We start from the raw sequence: 21597 nt of genomic DNA on the forward strand, positions 1-21597 counted from the left end.
ACTGCTTGCTGGGAGACGATACGCAAGTAGATTCGACTGAAAGTTGTTGGTCAAGAATATTCGAATTCGGAGACCAACACACTCGTGGTCAGTCGATCTGCGGTACCCGGAAATTAATCCATGCGAGTTGGTGACTATCTGATTGTTAATCATCAACAATGGCCGGGGCTTACCGTAGTCTCGTCACTTCTCATGAGTCGGCTGCTCTTCCTTGGTCGAGAGGCGACTAGTCTAGTAATCCGTACTGTACTGGGCTTTGTATGCATGAGAACTTAGTAGACTAGGCCTTAGATGTCCTTCAGCGGCAGCACCAGGAACACTTCCATGCAGTAGCTTGCCTTCCGGACTGAGCCACTACTGGTCCTGCATGTTTCGCTTACTCGACTGATAGCAGTACCGACACTAAGTGGATGAGAACTTTTACTTAAAATCAAGATACTGCAGACATGGAATATGTATTATATAGTGTCAGCAAGCACTCTATGAAGTGAAGCAGCATTGCGAGTCATGAGCATATCACATGAGGTATTGAAAGTAAGACTCATGCCCATATCTGGGTAACTTATAGATTACTAAGTTACTACCTAACTACTCGAGTTAGTGATGGAAAGTGAAGAGCGGGCAAGTGGGCGGTGGAAAACCTCACGGCTAAGGCCATTCATCCATGATCCTTCTCAGCCGGGAAAAAAAAAAAAGGGGAGGGTGGGAGATAGGCAGTACCATTGGTCAGCGGGGGCTCCGCTCCACCGGATCCTCTTTCAACTCGACAACCAATGATCAAATGACTTCGAAAGCGCCCATCGCCATTACCAGACCAAACCCTCCACTGCCCCCTTATTGATGCAATTTTGCTGATGGTTTGAACCTTCACGATGGGTCAATTGGTGTTCCTGGTGTTCCAGGTGTTCCAGAAGGAGCAAAGGTTCTCTATCTTCATCGTCTCAGTCGGAGACGGACTCCAATGGAGCACGAGGTTCCTCAGTCTTCCCCTCTTTCTCCTTTCTCCTGCCCGCTTAATTCGAGGCTTGTAAGAAAGTATCCAGTAGTAATAGTATCCATCTTACCGACAGGCAAAGTTACAGACCTTTCCCTATTCTGGCCCCTCTTTTTTTTTCCCTTTGCCCAATTTTCGCCTCTTTTCTCCGGCTCACTCACGTTCCTCAGTCTCCCTCTCCCTTCTCCCTCTCCTCTCCAGTGTCTCGGTCTCCATCCTCTCAGGCGCGCGCTCGCTCTCTCCCACTCTCTTTTCCCCCCCTTACCGGCTGAGCTTAATCTTTCTCGCTCCCCGTCCTTCAGCCTCGCTCGCTTTCCTCCACCATTTTCCTTCTCTTCCTTTCTGCATTCTCAACCCCCTCCTCCTTCTCCCCTCCCCTCCGTTCATCCAATTCTCACAAGTAGATTGGGGTAGGTTGACCACAAAGCAGCTGCTTGTTGATACCCTCCATTATCTGCGTCTCTTTTCTTTCGATACACCTCTTATTACCTTGGAAACTTCGCTCCTACACACACACACACACACACACACTCACACACACTCACACACACGTACCTTGGCAACAACCGACATAACTGGTGTACCAGTGTTCCACCTTCCTTTCGCCTCCTTTCCACCTAGCCTCAAAGCTTCGCGCTTATATCTGATTTTTCCCCTTACCGCCCGTTCCTTCGCATCCGCCTCGACCTTCGAGTAATACTATCTTCGACTTGATCTATTCATCTCTTTTCTTCTTGTGGGAATTTATCAGATCGAGTTCTCGAGCAGAGTAAGCCGTTCCCCTCGTTCTTCCCCGGCTACATGAGATGTCTGTCCGCAAGCCCTCCGTTGGATGCGTCAGCTGCACCTCCTTGCGTCAGCACGGTCGCTGGGCTGCGAAACTTCTACCCTGTTGGACCTTAACCTTCCGAACTTCTGCTTTGGCTTTTGACTTCGATGTTATCGGTGCACTGCTTGGCCTGCGCTTGACTGCCTCGTTCCCGTGTCCGACGACGTCCGCGCTGGACGTGATCTCGTTCTGGCTAATGCCGACGCGGAGAATTGCCTTTTGACTGACATTTGATCGTCGCTGACAGGGTCCTAACAATCAACGCCTCGCTCAATTCTAGCCGTTCATTTACGCCATCCTATTGATTAATTACACCTTCATTGATCACCGCCAAAATGGGTTGTGGAATGAGTACTGAAGACAAGGAGGGGAAGGCTCGCAACGAGGAGATTGAGAACCAGCTCAAGCGGGACAAGATGATGCAAAGAAACGAAATCAAGATGCTGTTGCTCGGTACGCGCCTCCTCGATTACTATCACTTTGGGGAAATTGATTGGACGGAGAGTTAACAGTCCTCGTGAATAGGTGCCGGAGAGTCCGGAAAGTCGACCATTCTCAAGCAGATGAAGTTGATCCACGAGGGCAGCTACTCCCGGGATGAGCGGGAGTCGTTCAAGGAAATCATCTACAGCAACACCGTTCAGTCGATGCGTGTCATTCTGGAGGCCATGGAATCCCTCGAGCTTCCTCTGGAGGATGCTCGCAACGAGTACCACGTGCAGACCGTCTTCATGCAGCCGGCTCAGATCGAGGGTGACAACTTGCCGCCGGAGGTTGGTAACGCCATCGGCGCTCTGTGGCGCGACACTGGTGTTCAGGAGTGCTTCAAGAGATCCCGCGAGTACCAATTGAACGACTCCGCCAAATAGTGAGTCCCAGCACGGTCGCTTCGGATGCCTTCAACTATTGCTGACCTTAATCAACAGCTACTTCGATGCCATCGATCGCATCGCCCAGCCCGACTATCTCCCCACCGATCAGGATGTCCTCCGCTCTCGTGTCAAGACTACCGGTATCACCGAGACGACATTCATCATCGGCGATCTCACCTACCGCATGTTCGACGTTGGTGGTCAGCGGTCCGAACGTAAGAAGTGGATCCACTGCTTCGAGAATGTTACGACAATCCTTTTCCTGGTTGCCATCTCCGAGTACGACCAGCTGCTGTTCGAGGATGAGACCGTCAACCGTATGCAAGAAGCGCTCACTCTGTTCGACTCGATCTGCAACTCGCGGTGGTTCGTCAAGACCTCTATCATTCTTTTCCTCAACAAGATCGATCGTTTCAAGGAGAAGCTGCCCGTCAGCCCCATGAAGAACTACTTCCCCGACTACGAGGGAGGCGCAGACTACGCCGCCGCATGCGACTACATCCTCAACCGCTTCGTTTCTCTCAATCAGGCCGAGCAGAAGCAAATCTACACTCACTTCACGTGTGCTACGGATACCACTCAGATTCGCTTCGTCATGGCTGCAGTAAATGGTAAGCCCAAATGCTCTGTGACAAATCACCGTAGGGCCAGACGCTGACTGTTTTCCAGACATCATAATCCAAGAAAACCTGAGACTGTGTGGTCTGATCTAATGACCGGTTTATCTTGATCGAGCAGAGTGGACTCGCATCTAGACCGTATGCTATGTGACTTGTAATTCTGTGCTTTTTTGCTCTTTGTCATACCATGTTGCAGTTTTTTACCCCTCCCGAAAGATTCCGGCGTTGAGACATTCACTTGTCCATTACTACTAATTTCTGTTTCTATTTTCCTTTGTCCTGAAATGATATCTAGCCGGCTCTTTGTTATCAGCATCACCGATATCCATCCCATGACACAGAGCAGGAGTTGTTTCTCTGTCTATTCTCCCCCGCCTCCTCCCCCTTTTAACTCTTCACTGTGAAGCAGCAGGATTCCTGTGGATTGTATCGATTCTACAAAGTTGTTAGAATTCTGTGTCTTATGTCCATGTTTGAACTTCTCTCTACATTTTATTCCCTTGTTTTTGATCGATCCATAGGATTCCCACGTTTTCTCTTTCTGGTTCGTTCCTATCTTTCTCACTGCCGTTACCCTGGACTCTCATTCCGTTTCATAATTTCATGTGTCTTGATCTGAAGCTGGATATTCCATCACGTCTTGGTGCAACCGGTCCACCTTGCTGTGTGTAAACATAGATCACGCTGTGCATCCGGTCTCGGGAAACCGATGTCTTCAGGGCTGGTAGTATGTATGAGAGGATGAGCGATGGTATTGCGGGCTACCGATGTGGGTTTGTTCTTTTGTCTTGCCGGTGCCATCTGCACTGAGGAGCTAGGGCTGCGGGAATTCCGAGGCTCTGTTGGTGCGCCAGGTGTAGTGTAGGACACCTTACGAATGCATGCGAGTTGAATCAGTCAGGATGTACATGTGCACGTATTGTATGTAGTTGCTCTATCAACGTTCGGCACTCTCACCAAGCAAGTCATGCTAGAGAAGAACATCGGAGCAAGCAAGACCCTTTCTTATTTTCCAGAACCAGAGGCACAGATCTAATTGGAAGGGGGGGCGGGGGGGGAAGGACAGCAAGCACAACTACCATTTATACCAGCCAATGCATCCCAAACGATCCACGCTTTGTTTCCACAAGTAAAAAAGACAACCACCCTCAGGCTAGAACCTCAACTTCGGCCCCACATACACAATCAGAATCGCCACGATCCACAGCCCGAAGATCCACGCGTACAGCAGCATGCGCCCCCACCAGCCTTTCCCCTCGGACATGCGGCGCAGGGCGCCCATGCGCCGCTCGGCGGACTCCATGCTGGTCGTCGTGCGGTCCAGCCCGTCGACCGCGCGCGCCAGCACGGATTTCTCGGCGTCCAGGGAGGCGTGGAAAGCCTGCGAGGAGGATTTGAGCTGCGAGGCGAGCGAGAGGAGCGACGTCGTTAGGTCTTCTTGTTCGGCGCGGGAGGTGGCCAGGGTTTCTTCTGTTGTTGTAGCTGTTGTTGTTTTTGTTACTGGTGGGTTGGGGTTTGGTGGTGATGATGAGGATGGGTGGGAGGGGTGGGATTCGGGGTGGAGTGAGGTGCCGGTTGCTGTTAGGGTTGAGGTTGAGGTTGAGGGGGATTGAGGAGTGGTGGTGGTGGTGGTGGTGGTGGTGCGGTTGCGGAGGGTTGATGAGGGGTGGGGTTGGGTTGTTGTTGCTGGTGCTGGTGCTGGTGTGGTCCATGTCGTTGTCGCTAATGGGGATTGTGTCTCTGTGGTGGTTGGTGTGGGCTGCGCGGAGGAGAGGGTCGGTGGCTGTGGTTGTTGCTGGTCTCCGGTGTCGTCCCGGTCCTCGTCGACGACTTCGTCGGTGGTGCTGCCTTCTTCGGGAGTCCCAAGCAGATCCTCCCCGTCGAGCGGTTCGGAATCCGAGTCCGAATCTTCTTCAGTTTCCTCGTTGGGAGTGGATGCGGGGGTGCTACTGCTAAACCCCGCGACGGCTTGTCGTTGCTGCTTCCTCCCCCGGCTTGTCTCCGCTTCGGCGGTGAGTTGGTCGAGAAAGTCCTGGAGGCGGCCGAGGACAAGGCGTTGCTGCGCGAGGTTGGTTTGGAGCGTCTGTCGGTGATCGAGAGGCTTAACCTGGGGGAGGGTGCGTTCGAGGTTCTGGAGGGTAGTGCGGGCGTATTCTATGTTCTGGGGAGTGGGGTTGCTCAGGTCAGTGATGCTGTTCGGCCGTGGAGAACAGCGGAGATGGGGGGAATGTGACGTGGATGCGGACTTGAGTCGTTGCGCATTTGGTCGATCTCAGAAGTTCCAAACAGTGTAGAGAGAATGGGAAGATGTTCTGGCCTGGTGGGCAAACCCAGGAAGATGCACATACCGCTCCTACTCTCTTGCGCTGGTAGTCTGATTGTCGGAGTGGCCTCAAGTCCGCCGCGGAAGAGAGGAGATTGTATTCTAAGCGTGCCAATAGGCGCGATAGATTCAGGGCGGCGAGCTCGGACGAGTCCGGGGAGGTATCGTAGGTCGTAAGTGTCATCTTTGCCAGTTCCTCGCGCTTTCATGATCCGATGGCTTCTGCTGGAATTTGGAGATCAGTGGGTGAGTGAGCTTGGATGCCCGACGGATCCTCCATCTCGCGGTTCGGCGGAGAGCTCGGATGAGTCAGCAGAGGGAGAACTGAGTATACTGCCATGTGAGCCACACTAGTCCATTTCGGGATATGTAGTATAAGGACCGGACATGGGATGGGATGGTAGGAAGATGGAACAACGTGCCACAAGTGCTTCTACTGCAGGAGCAGCTGACTGATATCGATGTTATCTCGTTATGTCCTACTCTGCTACTGACCTGGTTGTACGCCTTTCATCTCTGATTAACACTTCCGATTATCATTCAGTCATTAATCATCACCAACCACAAACTAAAAACTCCTTGGAACAAATCAAGAACTAAACAGGCCACCCGATTTTCGAGGCTGTGCTTCTGGTATGCGCCTGAGACTGGTCGCTGATGAGAACAGTATCCATCTCGAAATGAAGAAATAACCGAAGCATTACGAAGCAGAGGGAGGAGACCCCCTCAGAAGCAAATTCAGACAAGTTCAAGCGACAGGAACCACACACATCGAGAAATCAACTGTACTCCACTACCACCCGTTTCCAGGTCCGCACTCCCTCCTCGTCTGCATCGCGCATGTATTGGACTGCGTGCTCGGATTTCCGCGTCGGTTGAGGCCCGCTCGACTCCGCAACATTGAGCGGCGGTTCCTGGCTGTGGCTTCCGGTACGCCACCCAACCGGGGATGAACCCGTCCGTGGTGGAGCGTTCGGGGCCATGCTGCCACCATTCAACCGCCCCGAAGACAAGCCACCGAGATCATTCGGACAGGGAGAGGAATGGAAAATTCCGTTCATGTCGGCGTTCCCGGGGGCTGGTCGAGCAAGCTCTTCCCCTGAACACGAGTGCTGCGGCCACGAGCTCCGCTCTCGAGTTAAGACCGCCGCCAGATAACCACTCGATGGCAATTGAGACAAGTGCGACAAGGGCTGCAGAACGTCGCAAGCTGAAGGGAACGAGCTAGTGTGGTGGGAGATTGGATCTTGCAGGTAGGCTACGCCGTAGCCTTGGCCCACTGGACTGGCTGGTCCTTCGCCACCTCCCTTCTCTAGCGAAGAGGATAGCGGATCCATTTGCCTCTCTGCTGATGCGTACCTGAGCCGTCGACGCCGGATACGCTGAAGAAGGACTAGCACGCAAACTATGCAAGCAACAGAATAGATGATTCCGAGCGACGCTATCTGGATATTCTTCGGAATCGCCGTCTTGACAGTCGTGCACCTCATTGCAAGGGGGCTTTAGGGTTTATAGTTCCCTGTGGCGGCCAATAGGATCCCAGCTGCTCGTCAAGCTGTGGGCAAAACCAACTGCACACCCAGTAAGTATTTGGACCCAACTATGCCTGGGAAAGCCCTGTAGCACAAGGAATGGGTGAAGTACTGTACCACGTTGGTTTCTTTGGTCGAAGTAATTGCTTCTGTACAATTCTGATGGGCCGCTGCAGGAAGACAAATAAGGACAGGCCAAGCAAGAGCGTCGCATCCGAATGCACCAGAAGAGAAGGTAAACGATCAAAAGTGCGATATGCTTGGATTTAGCTTGATTCTCGCAGATATCGGGCGGTCTTTATAATTGAGACCGGACCATGGTGCAACCAATATAGACGGTAACAAAAGCAATAACATCCGGCCTTAGGGCAACCCATGCATGGCACGAAACACGCCTCTTTGAATTATATGTCCACGGAGATATGCGGACCCCACTGCAGAGAGACTAGAGACATATCTGATGGAAATGACAGTCTACTTCACTAACGCGCACTATTCGAGTGGGCTATGACACAGGTGGGAGGTAGCCCCTCCCAGTCCAGCTGTGCCATCATCAGCCACGAGAGCTTACGAACCGATCGCAACCGACGAGAATGACCTCCAACTATAGATGCATCCCGATCATAGGACCAAGGGAGCTCGAGAGGTCGGAATGAAGGTCCTGAAGCAAGGCAGGTTCAGCTGCCCAGCGGAAGCGCCACCACTCTGTGCCATCGGCTAGGAGACCCGCTAATTCTTAAAGGGAGAAAGCGGCCCAGTCAGAACGCCATAAGGCTACCTGGAGTCCTGGACCGTGTGAGCCTCGATCCCCTAGCAGAGTCTCGGAGGCGGGGAATTTGAGCCAAGCGAACGAGACCCAACACGATGGTTGACACTGTGCGATTCGCACTGCCCCTGTCAATGGCGCCGCGAAGGACCCGGCAAAGTTACGACCAGTCGTCTACTTTGAATCCATGAAGCCCTGTCTCGTGATCTAATTATCGCTTCTTTGCTCGCCTTCCCTGCGTTTGCATGGCTTGGCCATCTAAGGGACCTTTCATTGTCTTGTGTTGCCGTGCATCTCAGCTGCGCCTTGACTACCGATCGACTGTTGGCGCAGATCCAGTTCTAGGCTAGGTCTTAGGCTAATTATATGCGACAAAGGGTGTATGGAACCCGGTGGAGGTCGAGACTCTCTGCACTATGGACTAGTCGTCAGCTCGCCATTTCCCCATCCACGAGGGATTTGCCCGACCATTGATTAATTAAAATTATTCAAGTCAATCAATGTGGATAGACGACCCCTCCTTCGTGCATGCCACCGACAATTGTGCCTGTGGTGGTGAGTGTGAGGCTCCCGCGCCGCCGCAATGTGGCGGTGAATGGGGGTCGATCACGCCGAGCACTGGTCAGCCTGCTTCTGCAGGCACATCTTCCATGCCAGATCTAGATGATGTCTACTAGTTCCAAGTTCCTGGTTCCTGTTGTCGGGTATGTACAAGCTCACCAGCTACAGCCAATGGCAGCGGCACTCATTCAGATGCATCTCGTCGATCGATCGGTTGTTCCTTTCTACTGGGTCACCTTGATTTTTTCTTGTTACTTGGACCACAATACCTTTGATCACTCGTCCAATTCATTGCTTGCCTCCCAAACTAATTTCATACCAGCTTGCATTTTTGCCGCTCGTGAGCAAGCCTAAATTTAGCTGTCTACTACAGCGCAAAGTCATTGGGTCAAGAGGATGTGATTACGTTACCGTATAGCCACAAGAAGGTATTCCATACCGCTGGACAGAAGAGACGAAAGTATTGTTGGGATTCTTTGATTTCTCCAGTGATTTCTCTGGCTAACTACTGGGTGTGGAAACTCAGGCGTTCTACTGTGCTTACAGAGAAAGCAAGAGCAGGACAAATACAAGGACAAGGAAGAGAGAGATCTATAGTCTTGCAGTCGGCTGCATCTCCCCATCAGCACGCTCACGAAGCATCTTTCGCAGAATTTTCCCTGATGGATTTTTGGGGATCGCGTCGATGAATACCACTCCTCCGGTGATCCTTTTGAACGGCGAGACCTTGTCGTTCATGAATGACAAGATGTCTTTGTCGGTGGCGTTCTGTCCAGAGTTCAACACAATGTACGCTCGAGGGCGCTCGTCGTCATTCCTATTTGCCAGGAGTTGTGTAAGCGACTCCGTCTCTTGATCCTGCTGGCAAAAAATCGCGTCTCAACCAGATCACTCACATCGGCACGCCAATAACGGCAGCATCGGCCACTGCAGGATGGTCCAACAATATCGCCTCTAGCTCAGCTGGCGCGACTTGGTTCCCCTTGACTTTGATCAGTTCCTAATGCAGGAGTGGCTGTTAGCATCGCAAAGAGAAAGAGAGATAGAGAGGCAACAGGGCATGCAGGACCGGCGTGTCCGTTCGTGATCCGCCGCAGGTGGCGAGCAGGAAGACCGTCTGTCTCACTAGCTTACCTTTTTCCGGTCCACCACATAGAACAGACCTCGATCATCCACGAAGGCAATATCGCCTGTCTTCAACCACCCATCCTCTGTCTTGGTTTCTTTAGTCGCTCCTGGATTTCTCCAATAGCCCTTCATGATATTCTGCCCACGAACCCACAGCTCACCCCGCTGATTCGGCCCCAGCTCCGTTCGGTCATCGTCGGCCATGATCTTGGCTTCACAGTTCGCATTCAGCTCACCCACCGATGCTGGGTGCGTCTTCGTCGTGGGATCCCAGCCCAACAGTGAGCATGTAGTCCTAACGGCGAGCCCGATCAGGGTGTCTATTAGCCGGCGGTTGTTCGCCACTCGCCTTCTCTCCACATTCAGCACAGCAAGAGTAGAACTCACTCGGTCATTCCCCAACCCTGGCGGACCGTGATCCGACCCGGCTCCCAGAGCTTCTCAACCTGCTCGCAGACCTCCGCGCCCAAGGGCGCCGCACCACTGGCGACCCCCTCCACGCTACTCAGATCATACCTGCCGCTGCGGACGGCGGGGTGCTTCGCCAACGCCACGACCACCGGGGGCACGAGGATGAGGTCGGTGATGCGGAACTTCTCGGTGTACTCGAGCATCTTCAGCATATCAAACTTGGGCATGATGTACACGGGCACCCCGCGGCGCAGCGCCGCGGCGATGAAGATATTCTGCGCCATGGCATGGTACATGGGGAGGAAGCAGAGCCAGCGCGCGCGCGCCAGCCGGTCCACCCAGTCGGGATACAGGTAGAAGAGGAAGTTGTACTGCAGCAGATTGGCGACGTAGTTCTTGTGCGTGATCTCGACCCCCTTGGGCCGGCCGGTCGTCCCGCTCGAGTAATTCAGCGCCAGCGTCTGCGCACCCGCCGCCCCGGGGGTCATCAGATCGTCCCACGCCCACCGACTCCCTTCCTCGACGGAGGCGATCAACTCGCCCCAGTAGCGACAACCCTGCCGCCCTCCGTCCAGCTTGCCCTTCGGGTCATCATCGGCTTCCTCCAAAACCGCACGATCAAACACAAACACCCGATCCAGCCCCACCCCGGCTCCCCTGGCCGCTTCCACCCCGGTCTCCAGACTCGCCCGCGCACAGATCAGAAACGTGGCGCCCGAATCCCGCAGCTGGTACTCCAGCTCCCGCGCCACGAAGGTGGGGTTCGCGCCGGTGAAAATCCCGCCCGCCATGATGATGCCCATGAACACGACGGGGAAGAACAGGTCGTTGCCCGCGAACAGGAGCACGCGGTCCCCGCGCTGCAGCCCGGCCGTCCGCAGCCCCGCGGCGAGCCGCTGGCTCCACAGGCGGAACGAGTGCTCCGTGAAGTAGTGGGTGTCCGGGCGGGCGGCGTCGAGGAAGCATCGGTGGGTGTGGGAGAGCGGGTGGGTCGGGGAGGTGAAGAGGAGGGTGGCGAGGTGGCAGCTGGGGATGTCGATGGACCAGCGCGATTGGAATGGCATTTTGGGGGGCTGTTTTTCGTTTCGGTGGGGGATTAGATTATAAAAGGATGGTGGTGGGCAGGGAGGCGAGCGAGAAAGAGGGGAGCAGGAGTTATTGCATCCCACTAGCTGGCAGGCATACACTCGATAGGATCAGATGCTTGCTGAGTGAGGTCTGGGGGGGGGGGGGGGTAATATTATATCAATGTCTAGATGAAAAAAGATGGTATAATCACCCGTATGTAGTCAAAACCAGTGATAATGATTAAGTATTCGTAATTCACAGCAACATGTACTGTACCGTCCGTGCTTCAAGAGAACCCTCACACCCACCAGAAAGAAGAAGAGAAGAGGGAATCCCAAGGGAAGATATAAATACGTCAGTTCAATCCGATCCAGCCCATCATCCAAGTTTCGATCCGTCAATCAGTCAGTCAATCAATCCGTCCAAATGTCCACGCAGACCAGAGAGGGAAGAGGGGGAAGCACAGGCCCAACACCGCGGGCGGCCGCCAGCCATCCATCGTACATAGTACAGTACAGTGCGGGCGTGCGGTCGTGCATGCATGCCATGCATAATCCGCTGTCCTTTTCGTCTCCTCCCTGAACGCAGTATTTGGTCTGTTTTTGTTGACTCATGCTGCTAATCCCCAGCTATACGCACACAACCCCCGATAGAGGGGGTGGGTGCTCTTATGCAGCGGTGAGTATGCACAGTATAAGATAGATCACTGCACTGCACTGCCCTGCCCTGCACCGCACCGCACCAGAAAACAACCCTAGCAGGGGGTTTCCCGGCCTCTATCCCATTCGACACGCAATCCCCTCCCTCGTAAAACCCGGCACACCGGGATTAAACCCAGGTTTTGACCTTCCAGGATAGTGATTGCCAGGGATTGGGTGATTGGGTAGGTAAATAGGGTAAAGGGAACCTTGAAGGGAAAAGAGGCAGTTGCTGCGGATGGGATGATTGGATCGATGCCGGCCGGGGTTTCGGCTCGGCTTTTCCGCTTTTTTGGGGGGCTCTGCTCATCTCACCTCTCTTTTTCCTCATACTAGGGACTACCGGGGCTGGGCTGGGCTGGGCTGGGCTGTAGTTAGTGGAGGTTAGTGGAGGTGTCGGTTGGTGCTTTCCCCCGCATTTTGGCTCGGGTGGTCGGTTACCCTGTTTGAAGGGACCGAGGTTGGTTTCTTGTTTGGGTTAATGGTTGGATGGGGGTGGTTGTTGATTTGATGGTGATTGAGTTGATGGGATCGGGGACGAAGTGGGGGAATGGGAGTGAGTGGTTGCGGGGGATCGGCGTTAAGATGGAGACAATCATGGACTGACTGGACGAAGAGTGCCACTATCTGGCATGGCACTCAGAGAAAGCAAACATTCATTCATGTTCAGATTATTGAGTCGGGGTACACACACTAGAGTGGGTGGTTTGCGAAGGGAAAGAAAAGTTCGGATTTACATGCCACTATACCTGTTGCCCCCTCACCGAGTAAACTACAGTTCAATCTACAGTACTTACTGCACATATCTATATCTAATCTAAGCGATTACTCCAACATTGCCACCTGGAAAGACAAGAGCAACCCCCCCAATGTTATGCTAGTGTATTTCTCCCTAATCAAAAAAAGGTACCCCCTTGAATTCGCTTCACCAGATGGAAAATAATAAAAGGTCATAAGTACGACATATAGAACAGTCCTCCCACAAAAGAGAAAAACAAAAGATCTTTGTCTGGTTGGGAATTCTAAACAAACGCCATTCTTTCAGGAAAGAGCTCACGCCTCATCCCCACCAAGGCATACCAACGTTGCCTTCAGCTCACTCGTGATCTTCTCCTCCAGCCGGTTCTCAGCCCCCGACGCGGCATCGACCGGTTTCTGACGCGCCAGCTCCAGCTCCTTGTCGCTGGTGGCCACGATGCGCGCCCGGAGGCTCTGCTTGCGCTCGAGCAGCTCCTCGATGTCCTCCTTGACTTGTGCCTTGTGCCATTTCAGTTCCTGAATCGCCTGGGCGTCCACGCCGATGCTGGCGCCGGCTTCACGGAACCGGGTCAGGATGAACGAGATCAGCGCGAGGGAGTACGCTTCCGAGACCATGCTGAGAGTGAGTCGCCGGGTGGGAGCGACCCCGGAAGCGCTGACGGCGCGGGTTGCAGCGAATGATTCGGCCGAGCGGGTCAATTGGCCGTCAAACTGGTTGAGGAAGCCGGCCACTTCCGGTGCGGTGCGCATTACATGGTAGAGGAGGTTCAGGCACAGGGGAAGGATACCGCCGGTCCAGATGGAATAGAGTCGGGGCACTGGGTCGAATGGTCCGAATCCCTTGCTCTGGCGCATGAAGGTCGAGAGTCGGCTCGTGGAGATCCGTGCGAGGACCGTCTCAACGGCTAGATGCTCGGCTAGCATGGGGATGGTGGACAATTTGACCAGCAAGGACATGCTCAGCTCGCCGTACACAGGGTCGCCAGCCACGGTCCGCTGATCAGCCCATGAGAACAACGATGTTGCGAGTCGTGCTGTGTCGTTGTCGGCAATGTGGTAGACGATGTGCTCGAACGAGCGATCGACGTTCTTCACCTGCAAGGCACTCTGCAAGATCGCGGTGAGGAGTGCAAAATCCTTGGGCGTACATTTCTCGGGTTGCTCGTGAAGATAAGTCACTAAGGACTTGAAGCCTTGCGCAACAACAACCTTGACAATTTCAACCACAACTCCCAGGTCAGAGGAGACTTCCGCCTTCTTAGTCAAAGTTTCTGGTGCGGCCCGAGCAGGGGTATCGAGGTGGAACTGCAGCGCAAGGAAGAGGACGTTCAACAGCAAGCGGTAATACTCCGTGTCGTCATTGATGATAGCTTCCTCGTAAGAAGTACGGCGAGATCGCAATGCATCCCATACGACCTTGAGAAGACCGAACACCTCGGCTCCCTTGGCGCCAACGGTGACCAGGCGTTGAAGCAGGGCCTGGGCAAACTCCGCTCGGGTTTGCTGTATGCGTTCGAAGATGGCCTCCTGAGGAACGCCTCTGGTGTTGGCTTCCAGACAGCTCTGTACGACCAGGGCCATCGACTTCTGGACTTCGCGATCCGCCATGAAGTCCTCGCAATGCTCTATGGCGAAGAACTTCCAGCTGTAGAGAAGACTCTGCAAAGGTATCCGGTTAGCAACGTTTCTTCCTTCATGAATTTCGAGGAGCACAAACCACTTGCGCCTCAACCAATGACAAGTTGAGGTTGGCGCGCTGGAACTCCTCGGCAAACCCTTGGTTTCGAGTCCCTGTCCACGCAAAGTCGTATGAGAGAAGCTTCTGGCCTAAGTCGACATCATAAAAGTAAGCTGGTCCCAGAGACCGGGTTTGCAGCGGAGACCTCTTGAAGTCGGCGAGTTTGCACCCTGGGTATCTCATTTCAAAGTTCTTCTTGAGATTCGCATGTAGCGAGACGTTGTACGCAGATACGTCCACCGCATCTTTGGAGAACCAGGATACAAGGGGAATCATGGTCTTATAAAAGCCCTTATCTTGCATGTCCTTCGCCGCATGCAGATACACGCCGCAGAGATCCGCGACCACGGCCGCTATCCGAGTAGCGAAAACCTGGTCGATCGCTGACAGAGACGAGATCTTCAGCTTCGAGACATAATTGACAATGCTGGTGAAGAATTGTGGGTGTTTCTTGAGCTCGGGTGTCGCCCATGGCCAATTCTCCTGCGCATGAGAAACAAATGCCAGTAGCGAAAGTGCTATTTGAAGGTCAGTCTGCTCTATCTTCGCAAGAGTGTCAAGAGCAATCTGCAAGAAAGGGGCTCCTCTCATAGAGATCTCCTTCTGCTTGTCATCCTTCTTCAACGATTGACGCGGCGACGTCCCCGTTAGTATGTAAACAGCAAGCCATGGCTGACGCTTGCTTATGATGGTAGACAGGAATTGCCAGATCGCCAAATGGAGGCGTTGATCATGGAGGGGTTTATCGAATTGGGATAGGATATCGAGAAAGAGGCAGGCGGATTCAGGACCAAGGTGACCGACCAGGGATGGTGGCTCTTTGGCGGGATCCGAAGCGGCACCCGCGATGAGGATCTCCAAGATGGAGATAATAGGAAAACGATAGGCATCATCCAAAGCATACAATTTCACCAGAGCAGGGGTAGCTTTGAAAAGCTGCTCTTCGAGAAGCGACGGGGGAAGATTCAGGCACCGTGCTGCCTGCAACAGCCTGAGGGAAAGGTCTAATGTCGCTAGCACCTGCTTCTGAGCGAGCGCCAGGTAACGAAGGTATAGAGTAGACGGAGTTTGTAAACCATCGAGAATCAGGCGTATGATGCAGTTGAATGGCAGCTCAGCAGTCGACTCAGGACGCATCACCTCCAGCAAGAATGTTGCGGAGGATGAGAAGACACCAGTAGCCTTCGAGTCCGGTTTCTCATCCTCATTTGTTCCGTATGCGTAATAGAGGATACGTTCGAATGTCCTGGCAAGCGAGGTGTTTACCGCAAACCTTTGCTCGATGGCATTGAATCTCCAGTTTCCATTACTGTTGTAGGCGTCGACCATTGTCCGCACAAAGTTAAGTAGAATGCCGCGCATCATATGTGAAGGAACGCCCGCGGTCCAGTCTGCAGCATTCATCGTCTTTCCGTTGACGCCATTGGGATTCCGTCTCAAGACGGCGCGAGAGGCTGCGTCGTCGACAACTGCATCGAACAACCGTACACAGGCCAACAGAAAAGGGTAGTTTCCCGATGTTACCTCCGCAGCAGATATGATGGTCGTCATAACGCCACCTTTTCCATCGGTGCCAAGCAAGCCACTACGGGAGAGGAATGGCCAGACTCTGCCCGGGAGAACCTCTAACAGGGCGTGAATGAAGCGCAAACAGGCAATCGTGCTCTCTAGTACAGAATCCAAGCCTGTTCTTGAGCCAACAAGTGGAAGGTTCCGTTCAAAAATCTCAAATATCAAGGATATGATATCGCCCTGATGTGAGAGCCCATCACTCGCCAGTTCTAGGATTCGCTTGGCGCCTGACCGATCCCCATCTTGTGCCTGCGCATCCTTAGCAGCTATCATCAGGTCGGCAAGAAGTCCGATGGAATCCGCAACAGAATCAGCCCCATAGCCTGCTGCGAAACCACCTTGCTCATTCCATTCTTCCAACCAGCTTCCGAGATAGCTCAAACAGGAGTAATCGTGATGCCACGCGATGACAGCAGGCCTCGACTCAGAGATAATCTGACCAACTGCCGTTGATGGGATCTGGGAAGAGGCGGTGACAACCAAAGCATTGCCCATATCACGGCTGCCGATCCACCTCCGAGGAGAGGACGACACTATCGGTAACGGCTCAACGAGGGTGACGAAGTTCGCATTCTCATCCTCTCTCACTGTTTGGTAGCCGTGGAAACCATCAGGTACGGCTTGAGTAAATGACCCCATATTCTCCAGCTCCGCGACAATCAATGGAAGGCCTTCTTCGTCGACCAGGTCTTTGCTCACAAGAGCACGGCATAATTTCAGGAAAGGTACTGTTTCATATGGGAATCGCGAACGGGCAAGCCGAAAGATTTTGTCCATCAAACGATCCTCCTTGACGAACAGTAGCCGTGGATCAGTGGAGAGAGGCGGTTGCGAGTCTGAAAGCCACTGAGGGTCTGCTGCAGGCCCTTCGAGGACCGCTAGGACAGCTTCAAGGATCTCCGGAGAATAGTCCAAGAAGACCACTGCAGCCCCAAGAAACTCTAGCAACACCACTCTGATCAAATTGCCTGTTAGTTGATCATCGACTGCGGATGTCAACCCGACTTTAGTCGCCAATGCGACGATCGTATCAAAGACAACTTCCTTCATGACATCTGAGGTCAGAACATTAATGGATTCATCGATAGTAAGGTTCAATGTCCGTGCGCGATCAAGTAAATCCTCATACAGGGAGGACTCGGCCGACCGGCCAACATTTGAGTCGGGGGTATTAGACTGAAAGGAATCAACCGCACTATGGAATTGCTCTAGCTCGCGTGTCTCCCTGTCTTCAAATGCGAGTTCTCGCATGGTGTGTAAAATCATGCCCCACGCGAACGCGGCCGGATTGGCAGTTTTACATTCGAGTCCTTCAGATAGGAACATTTCATGGATTTGGCCGAGCTCCTCCTTGCCCAAGAAATAAGGGGTTTTGGACGATTCAGGGTTCTTGCCCTTCGTGAATGTCCTGTTCATGAGCGAAGGAATCGACGACTGGACCTTAAGAAGTGCTATAGTAGTTAGAGACACGAAGCCCTGAAGAGGCACCAACACTTCCAAGGGTTCCTGGCATGGCTTCAGCTAGTCAGTACATGTCCGATTTCTGAGGCGCACAAACAGAAACTCACAATGACAAGTGGCTCTAAAAAGCTATACTCAACCATCAGCTTGAGCCAAGAGAGCACGAGCTTGGCGGATGGAATCTCCGTGGAGGCCTGGAGTTGGTAAAATAATATCTGCACGATATGAAGGATTTCCTCAACGAGAGTTGTGGTCCGCAAGTTTTCCACTTGCTGGTTAGTCTCCGTGACGCTTAGCCACCCGCCATCTTCCGCCAGAGACGCTAGTCGACTGCGGACAGCTTCAATACAGCTTTCACTGAATGCGTGCCAGTTTCCTCCTTTGAATTTGTCTTCGAAGATCTTGGCGCCTAATCGGCACAAATCGCTTTGCTCTGTGGTGCCAACTTCGATTTTGCTGAGATGGAAAAAGCCTAGAAGTTTGCGAGATGTCTTGATAACATGGCTTCGTTCGGAGAGATAGATATTACGCAGCCGTAAACGCCTGCTATTCTCGGAAAGAAAGTCGGCAGAATCATCATTCACCAGGATCTTGCGATTGAGAATTTCCGCCAGAGCAGGCCCTGCGAGGGACGCGCGCAGGTTATCGGCCCCTGTTGCACTTTGCAGACTTGTTGTTTCCTCCCCGGCGAAGCGAGTCAAGAGGCGTGTAGCAGGCCGGTGTTGCCATTCCAACACAGTGATCCGAAGCGCGCTGATTTCGTCAATACCAGCTTTCTCACTCAGCCAGAGAGCGTCCGCTTTGATCTGATTGATGTCGTACGACGACTGCGCACTAGTCTCGGCATGAATGGCTGCTGTTTTAGATTCGAAATCCGTCTTGGTTTTCGCCGATGGGGAAGGGAACCCGTTCAAGCAATTCGAGAGGATCTGGATGCTGTCGGAATGCGATAGGAAGGCATGTAATTGCTCTGCATCGTCGTCTATGCTGGCGTGATTGCATGTGTATAGGAAGGCTTGCTTCCAGGACCTAAGCGCGCAGATAGAATTAGTATCTGCTGTCATGTCAGATGTGTTTAATGATAAAGGCGCGTACAGAAGCTGAACGTCCCCGGAGAAGCACTTGTCCAGGGACGGGAAGAAGGCTTCCGGGAGGGGAGCCATTGGCGGGACAACTATATCATTATAGGATCCAAGCAAGCAATGAAAAGAAAAGACGCCGTCCGACCGAGCCAATGGAGAACGACACGGGGATAGACAGAGCAGCGGGGAGCTGGAGGGACAAACACAGAGCTCAACAGCTCACGGCGGGTATCTCCAGAATATTCAACCCGAACGGAGTCTAGCCTGCAAGCCCTGGAGGTCAACAATGATTGCCTATCTGGGTCTAGTGTAGGGCGGTGAGAGAGATTTTTGCAACGACTGATTTGGTTTTGCATGGTTTGAATCCACTACTCCTAAACGGGACAAGCAGCCCGATCCACCCACTCCCGCCGGCGGCGGCGGCGGCGGCATTTGTTGGACTGACTGAGTCAATGGAGGGGATGTGCGATTGCTTGCGGTTACACAACAACTCACTTCTTTCGCAACACTGCTCGGAGGGTTTCGTCAATTCTGGGAGGTAAGTTGGTCCTAGATTTCTTTCTACTCTCACTTCCTCTGCGTTATCTTCATTTGGTCCTCAGTTCATTCTAATCTGTCTCTTGCTCTCCGAGTTTAGTTATATCAAACATGGCGAGCTCCGATCTCGTTGACCATTCCCCCCACCATCCTACCCAGGCTGCCCAACTCACCAGCGCGTCGAATGTCATTCTTATTGATAACTATGACTCCTTCACTTGGAACGTCTATCAGTACTTGGTCCTCGAGGGTGCAACTGTGAATGTCTACCGTAATGACCAAGTCACTCTCGAGGAACTGATCGCCAAAAACCCGACGCAACTCGTGATTAGCCCGGGTCCTGGCCACCCCGAGACCGATGCCGGTATAAGTATTGCTGCGATCAAGCACTTTGGCGGCAAGATCCCCATTTTCGGAGTGTGCATGGGACAGCAATGTATGATCACTTGCTTTGGAGGAAAGGTCGACGTTACCGGCGAGATTTTGCATGGCAAGACATCCCCTCTGAAGCACGATGGCAAAGGCTGCTACGAAGGGTTGCCTGCTAAGCTCGATGTCACCCGGTACCACTCTCTGGCTGGAACTCATTCGACTGTTCCTGACTGCCTGGAGGTCTCCTCTTACGTGCATCTGGCCAATGACAATGCCAACGACAAAACCATTATCATGGGCGTGCGACACAAACAATTCGCGATCGAGGGTGTTCAGTTCCACCCTGAAAGTATTCTTACGGAGAATGGACGGACTATGTTCAGAAATTTCTTGAAGCTCACGGCAGGCACCTGGGAAGGAAATGGGAAGCACTTCCACGAGCACAAGACCGTGGTTTCCTCTGCCCCCTCGGCTGCCGCCCCGAAGACCGATAAGAAGAAGTCTATCCTTGACAAGATCTATGACCACCGCAAAGCTGCTGTGGCTGTGCAGAAGACTATCCCTTCGCAGCGGCCAACAGACTTGCAAGCTGCTTACGACCTCAACCTTGCCCCCCCTCAGATCTCCTTCCCCGACCGCCTCAGAAAATCCCCTTATCATCTGTCCCTCATGGCTGAGATCAAGCGGGCTTCTCCTTCCAAAGGCATGATTGCCGAGCATGCATGTGCGCCAGCCCAGGCTCGGCAATATGCGAAGGCTGGAGCCAGTGTCATTTCCGTCCTTACTGAGCCTGAATGGTTCAAGGGCAGCATTGATGACCTGCGCGCTGTTCGTCAAAGCCTTGAAGGCTTCACCAACAGGCCTGCGATCCTTCGCAAAGAATTTGTTTTTGACGAATACCAGATTTTGGAAGCGCGGTTGGCTGGTGCCGATACAGTGCTGCTCATTGTGAAGATGCTCAGTACCGAGCTTCTCACAAGACTGTATAAATATTCCCGCAGTCTCGGAATGGAACCACTGGTTGAAGTCAACAACCCAGAGGAGATGAAGATTGCTGTTGATTTGGGAGCGCAGGTCATTGGTGTCAACAACCGTGACCTGACTAGCTTTGAGGTCGATCTCGGAACCACAAGCCGCCTGATGGACCAGGTTCCTTCCAGTACCATCGTTTGCGCGCTGAGTGGCATTTCTGGACCTAAAGATGTGGAAGCTTACAAGAAAGACGGCGTCAAAGCGATCCTGGTCGGTGAGGCTTTGATGCGCGCGGCGGACACGTCTGCTTTCGTTGCAGAATTGCTCGGTGGCAGTGATAAGAGTGTTGGGACTAGGATCCAGAGCTCTCCACTTGTGAAGATCTGTGGCACGCGATCTGAGGAAGCGGCAAAGGCCGCCATTGAAGCTGGCGCCGATCTTATCGGCATTATCATGGTACAAGGAAGGAAGCGACTTGTTCCGGATGATGTTGCATTGCGGATCTCACGGGTTGTCAAGACCACACCTAAGCCCGCCAGCCAGTCCATCCAAACACCCGATGCAGCAGCTGTGGACTACTTTGATCACTCTGCTTCGATTCTGCGTCATCCTAGCCGGGCTCTGCTCGTGGGTGTATTCCAAAACCAGCCATTAGAGTACATCTTGTCTCAGCAACAGAAGCTCGAACTTGATGTCGTTCAATTGCATGGCTCTGAGCCCCTCGAGTGGGCGAGGTCGATTCCCGTTCCTGTCATTCGCAAATTCGGTCTCGACGAGCCCGCAATTGCCCGGAGATCTTACCACACGTTGCCCCTACTAGACTCTGGAGCTGGAGGATCTGGTGAGCTCTTGGATCAATCACGTGTCGAGCGAGTTTTGGAGAGCGACAGCGGCCTACGTGTCATTCTTGCTGGAGGTCTGGATCCAACGAATGTCGTTGAGACGATCCAAAGGCTCGGCAAGTCCAGCGCTAAGGTGGTGGGCGTGGACGTCAGCTCTGGCGTCGAGTCAGACGGCGCACAGGATCTGGAGAAGATCCGCGCCTTTGTTAAGGCTGTCAAGGGCCTGCATGCATGATTTGGGGTCTGTTTTCTGCAGTAAATTCTATGAATGAACCTATTGGGCCACATCAATCTTATTCTTACTTCCTGGCCATTTTTATTCGTATACTTTCAGGAACACCAGCGGTGTTTTGCTTATGGTTGAGTATACTTCCATAGCTGTCATCTCATAATCACTTATTCTTTAAATCAATTTGCCTTCTGCCACTATCTTTCCCTCACGTGGAATGGAGGAGAGTTA

At 53.0% G+C, this 21597-nt stretch overlaps 8 protein-coding genes across 8 annotated transcripts; 4 read left to right on the forward strand and 4 right to left on the reverse strand.

The window, feature by feature from the left end:
• Positions 1–865: 865 nt before the first annotated feature.
• On the forward strand, positions 866–1604 carry BO86DRAFT_123483 (uncharacterized protein). Its single transcript, XM_025666037.1, has one exon. The coding sequence runs from the start codon at positions 962–964 to the stop codon at positions 1406–1408; it is 447 nt and encodes a 148-aa protein (XP_025526659.1). The 5' UTR covers positions 866–961; the 3' UTR covers positions 1409–1604.
• Positions 1605–2158: 554 nt separating this feature from the next.
• On the forward strand, positions 2159–3408 carry gpaA (guanine nucleotide-binding protein subunit alpha gpaA; the record flags this gene model as incomplete). The annotated part of the gene is made up of 4 exons (XM_025673716.1): positions 2159–2276; positions 2349–2691; positions 2750–3306; positions 3365–3408. 4 exons carry the CDS (start codon positions 2159–2161, stop codon positions 3406–3408), a joined length of 1062 nt encoding a protein of 353 aa, XP_025526660.1.
• Positions 3409–4375: 967 nt separating this feature from the next.
• On the reverse strand, positions 4376–5983 carry BO86DRAFT_390153 (uncharacterized protein). The gene is made up of 2 exons (XM_025672320.1): positions 5664–5983; positions 4376–5476 (listed from the first exon to the last, which is right to left on the reverse strand). The coding sequence occupies exons 1-2, from the start codon at positions 5820–5822 to the stop codon at positions 4469–4471; spliced, it is 1167 nt and encodes a 388-aa protein (XP_025526661.1). The 5' UTR covers positions 5823–5983; the 3' UTR covers positions 4376–4468.
• Positions 5984–6417: 434 nt separating this feature from the next.
• On the reverse strand, positions 6418–6975 carry BO86DRAFT_400633 (uncharacterized protein; the record flags this gene model as incomplete). Its single annotated transcript, XM_025673717.1, has 1 exon — positions 6418–6975. One exon carries the CDS (start codon positions 6973–6975, stop codon positions 6418–6420), a length of 558 nt encoding a protein of 185 aa, XP_025526662.1.
• Positions 6976–8301: 1326 nt separating this feature from the next.
• Positions 8302–8877, forward strand: BO86DRAFT_390155 (uncharacterized protein). The gene is made up of 2 exons (XM_025672321.1): positions 8302–8640; positions 8820–8877. Exon 1 carries the CDS (start codon positions 8437–8439, stop codon positions 8611–8613), a length of 177 nt encoding a protein of 58 aa, XP_025526663.1. The 5' UTR covers positions 8302–8436; the 3' UTR covers positions 8614–8640; positions 8820–8877.
• BO86DRAFT_341044 (acyl--CoA ligase) lies at positions 8656–11100 on the reverse strand (the record flags this gene model as incomplete). Its single annotated transcript, XM_025669066.1, has 4 exons — positions 8656–9314; positions 9394–9497; positions 9632–9920; positions 10013–11100. The coding sequence occupies 4 exons, from the start codon at positions 11098–11100 to the stop codon at positions 9089–9091; spliced, it is 1707 nt and encodes a 568-aa protein (XP_025526664.1). The 3' UTR covers positions 8656–9088.
• A 1567-nt stretch (positions 11101–12667) lies between these two features.
• Positions 12668–18635, reverse strand: BO86DRAFT_410701 (nucleoporin). Its single transcript, XM_025674521.1, has 4 exons — positions 18428–18635; positions 17440–18361; positions 14279–17386; positions 12668–14220 (listed from the first exon to the last, which is right to left on the reverse strand). Exons 1-4 carry the CDS (start codon positions 18493–18495, stop codon positions 12856–12858), a joined length of 5463 nt encoding a protein of 1820 aa, XP_025526665.1. The 5' UTR covers positions 18496–18635; the 3' UTR covers positions 12668–12855.
• A 237-nt stretch (positions 18636–18872) lies between these two features.
• On the forward strand, positions 18873–21485 carry BO86DRAFT_390159 (bifunctional anthranilate synthase/indole-3-glycerol-phosphate synthase). The gene is made up of 2 exons (XM_025672322.1): positions 18873–18952; positions 19052–21485. Exon 2 carries the CDS (start codon positions 19063–19065, stop codon positions 21370–21372), a length of 2310 nt encoding a protein of 769 aa, XP_025526666.1. The 5' UTR covers positions 18873–18952; positions 19052–19062; the 3' UTR covers positions 21373–21485.
• Positions 21486–21597: the final 112 nt, after the last annotated feature.

This window comes from Aspergillus japonicus (genome assembly GCF_003184785.1).
Source record: "Aspergillus japonicus CBS 114.51 unplaced genomic scaffold BO86scaffold_32, whole genome shotgun sequence".
Classification (NCBI taxonomy): domain Eukaryota; kingdom Fungi; phylum Ascomycota; class Eurotiomycetes; order Eurotiales; family Aspergillaceae; genus Aspergillus; species Aspergillus japonicus.

Excerpts from the sequence above, each read along its gene's own strand:
- BO86DRAFT_123483 (XM_025666037.1), top strand. The coding sequence starts at position 962 with ATGGAGCACGAGGTTCCTCAGTCTTCCCCTCTTTCTCCTTTCTCCTGC.
- BO86DRAFT_390153 (XM_025672320.1), bottom strand. The coding sequence starts at position 5,822 with ATGACACTTACGACCTACGATACCTCCCCGGACTCGTCCGAGCTCGCC. Across the intron at positions 5,477-5,663 it reads AGCGCAAGAGAGTAGGAGCG|AACATAGAATACGCCCGCAC; the intron begins GTATGTGCATCT and ends CCCACTCCCCAG.
- BO86DRAFT_390155 (XM_025672321.1), top strand. The coding sequence starts at position 8,437 with ATGTGGATAGACGACCCCTCCTTCGTGCATGCCACCGACAATTGTGCC.
- BO86DRAFT_410701 (XM_025674521.1), bottom strand. The coding sequence starts at position 18,495 with ATGGCTCCCCTCCCGGAAGCCTTCTTCCCGTCCCTGGACAAGTGCTTC. Across the intron at positions 17,387-17,439 it reads TTTTAGAGCCACTTGTCATT|CCATGCCAGGAACCCTTGGA; the intron begins GTGAGTTTCTGT and ends GACTAGCTGAAG. Across the intron at positions 14,221-14,278 it reads CATTGGTTGAGGCGCAAGTG|AGTCTTCTCTACAGCTGGAA; the intron begins GTTTGTGCTCCT and ends ATACCTTTGCAG.
- BO86DRAFT_390159 (XM_025672322.1), top strand. The coding sequence starts at position 19,063 with ATGGCGAGCTCCGATCTCGTTGACCATTCCCCCCACCATCCTACCCAG.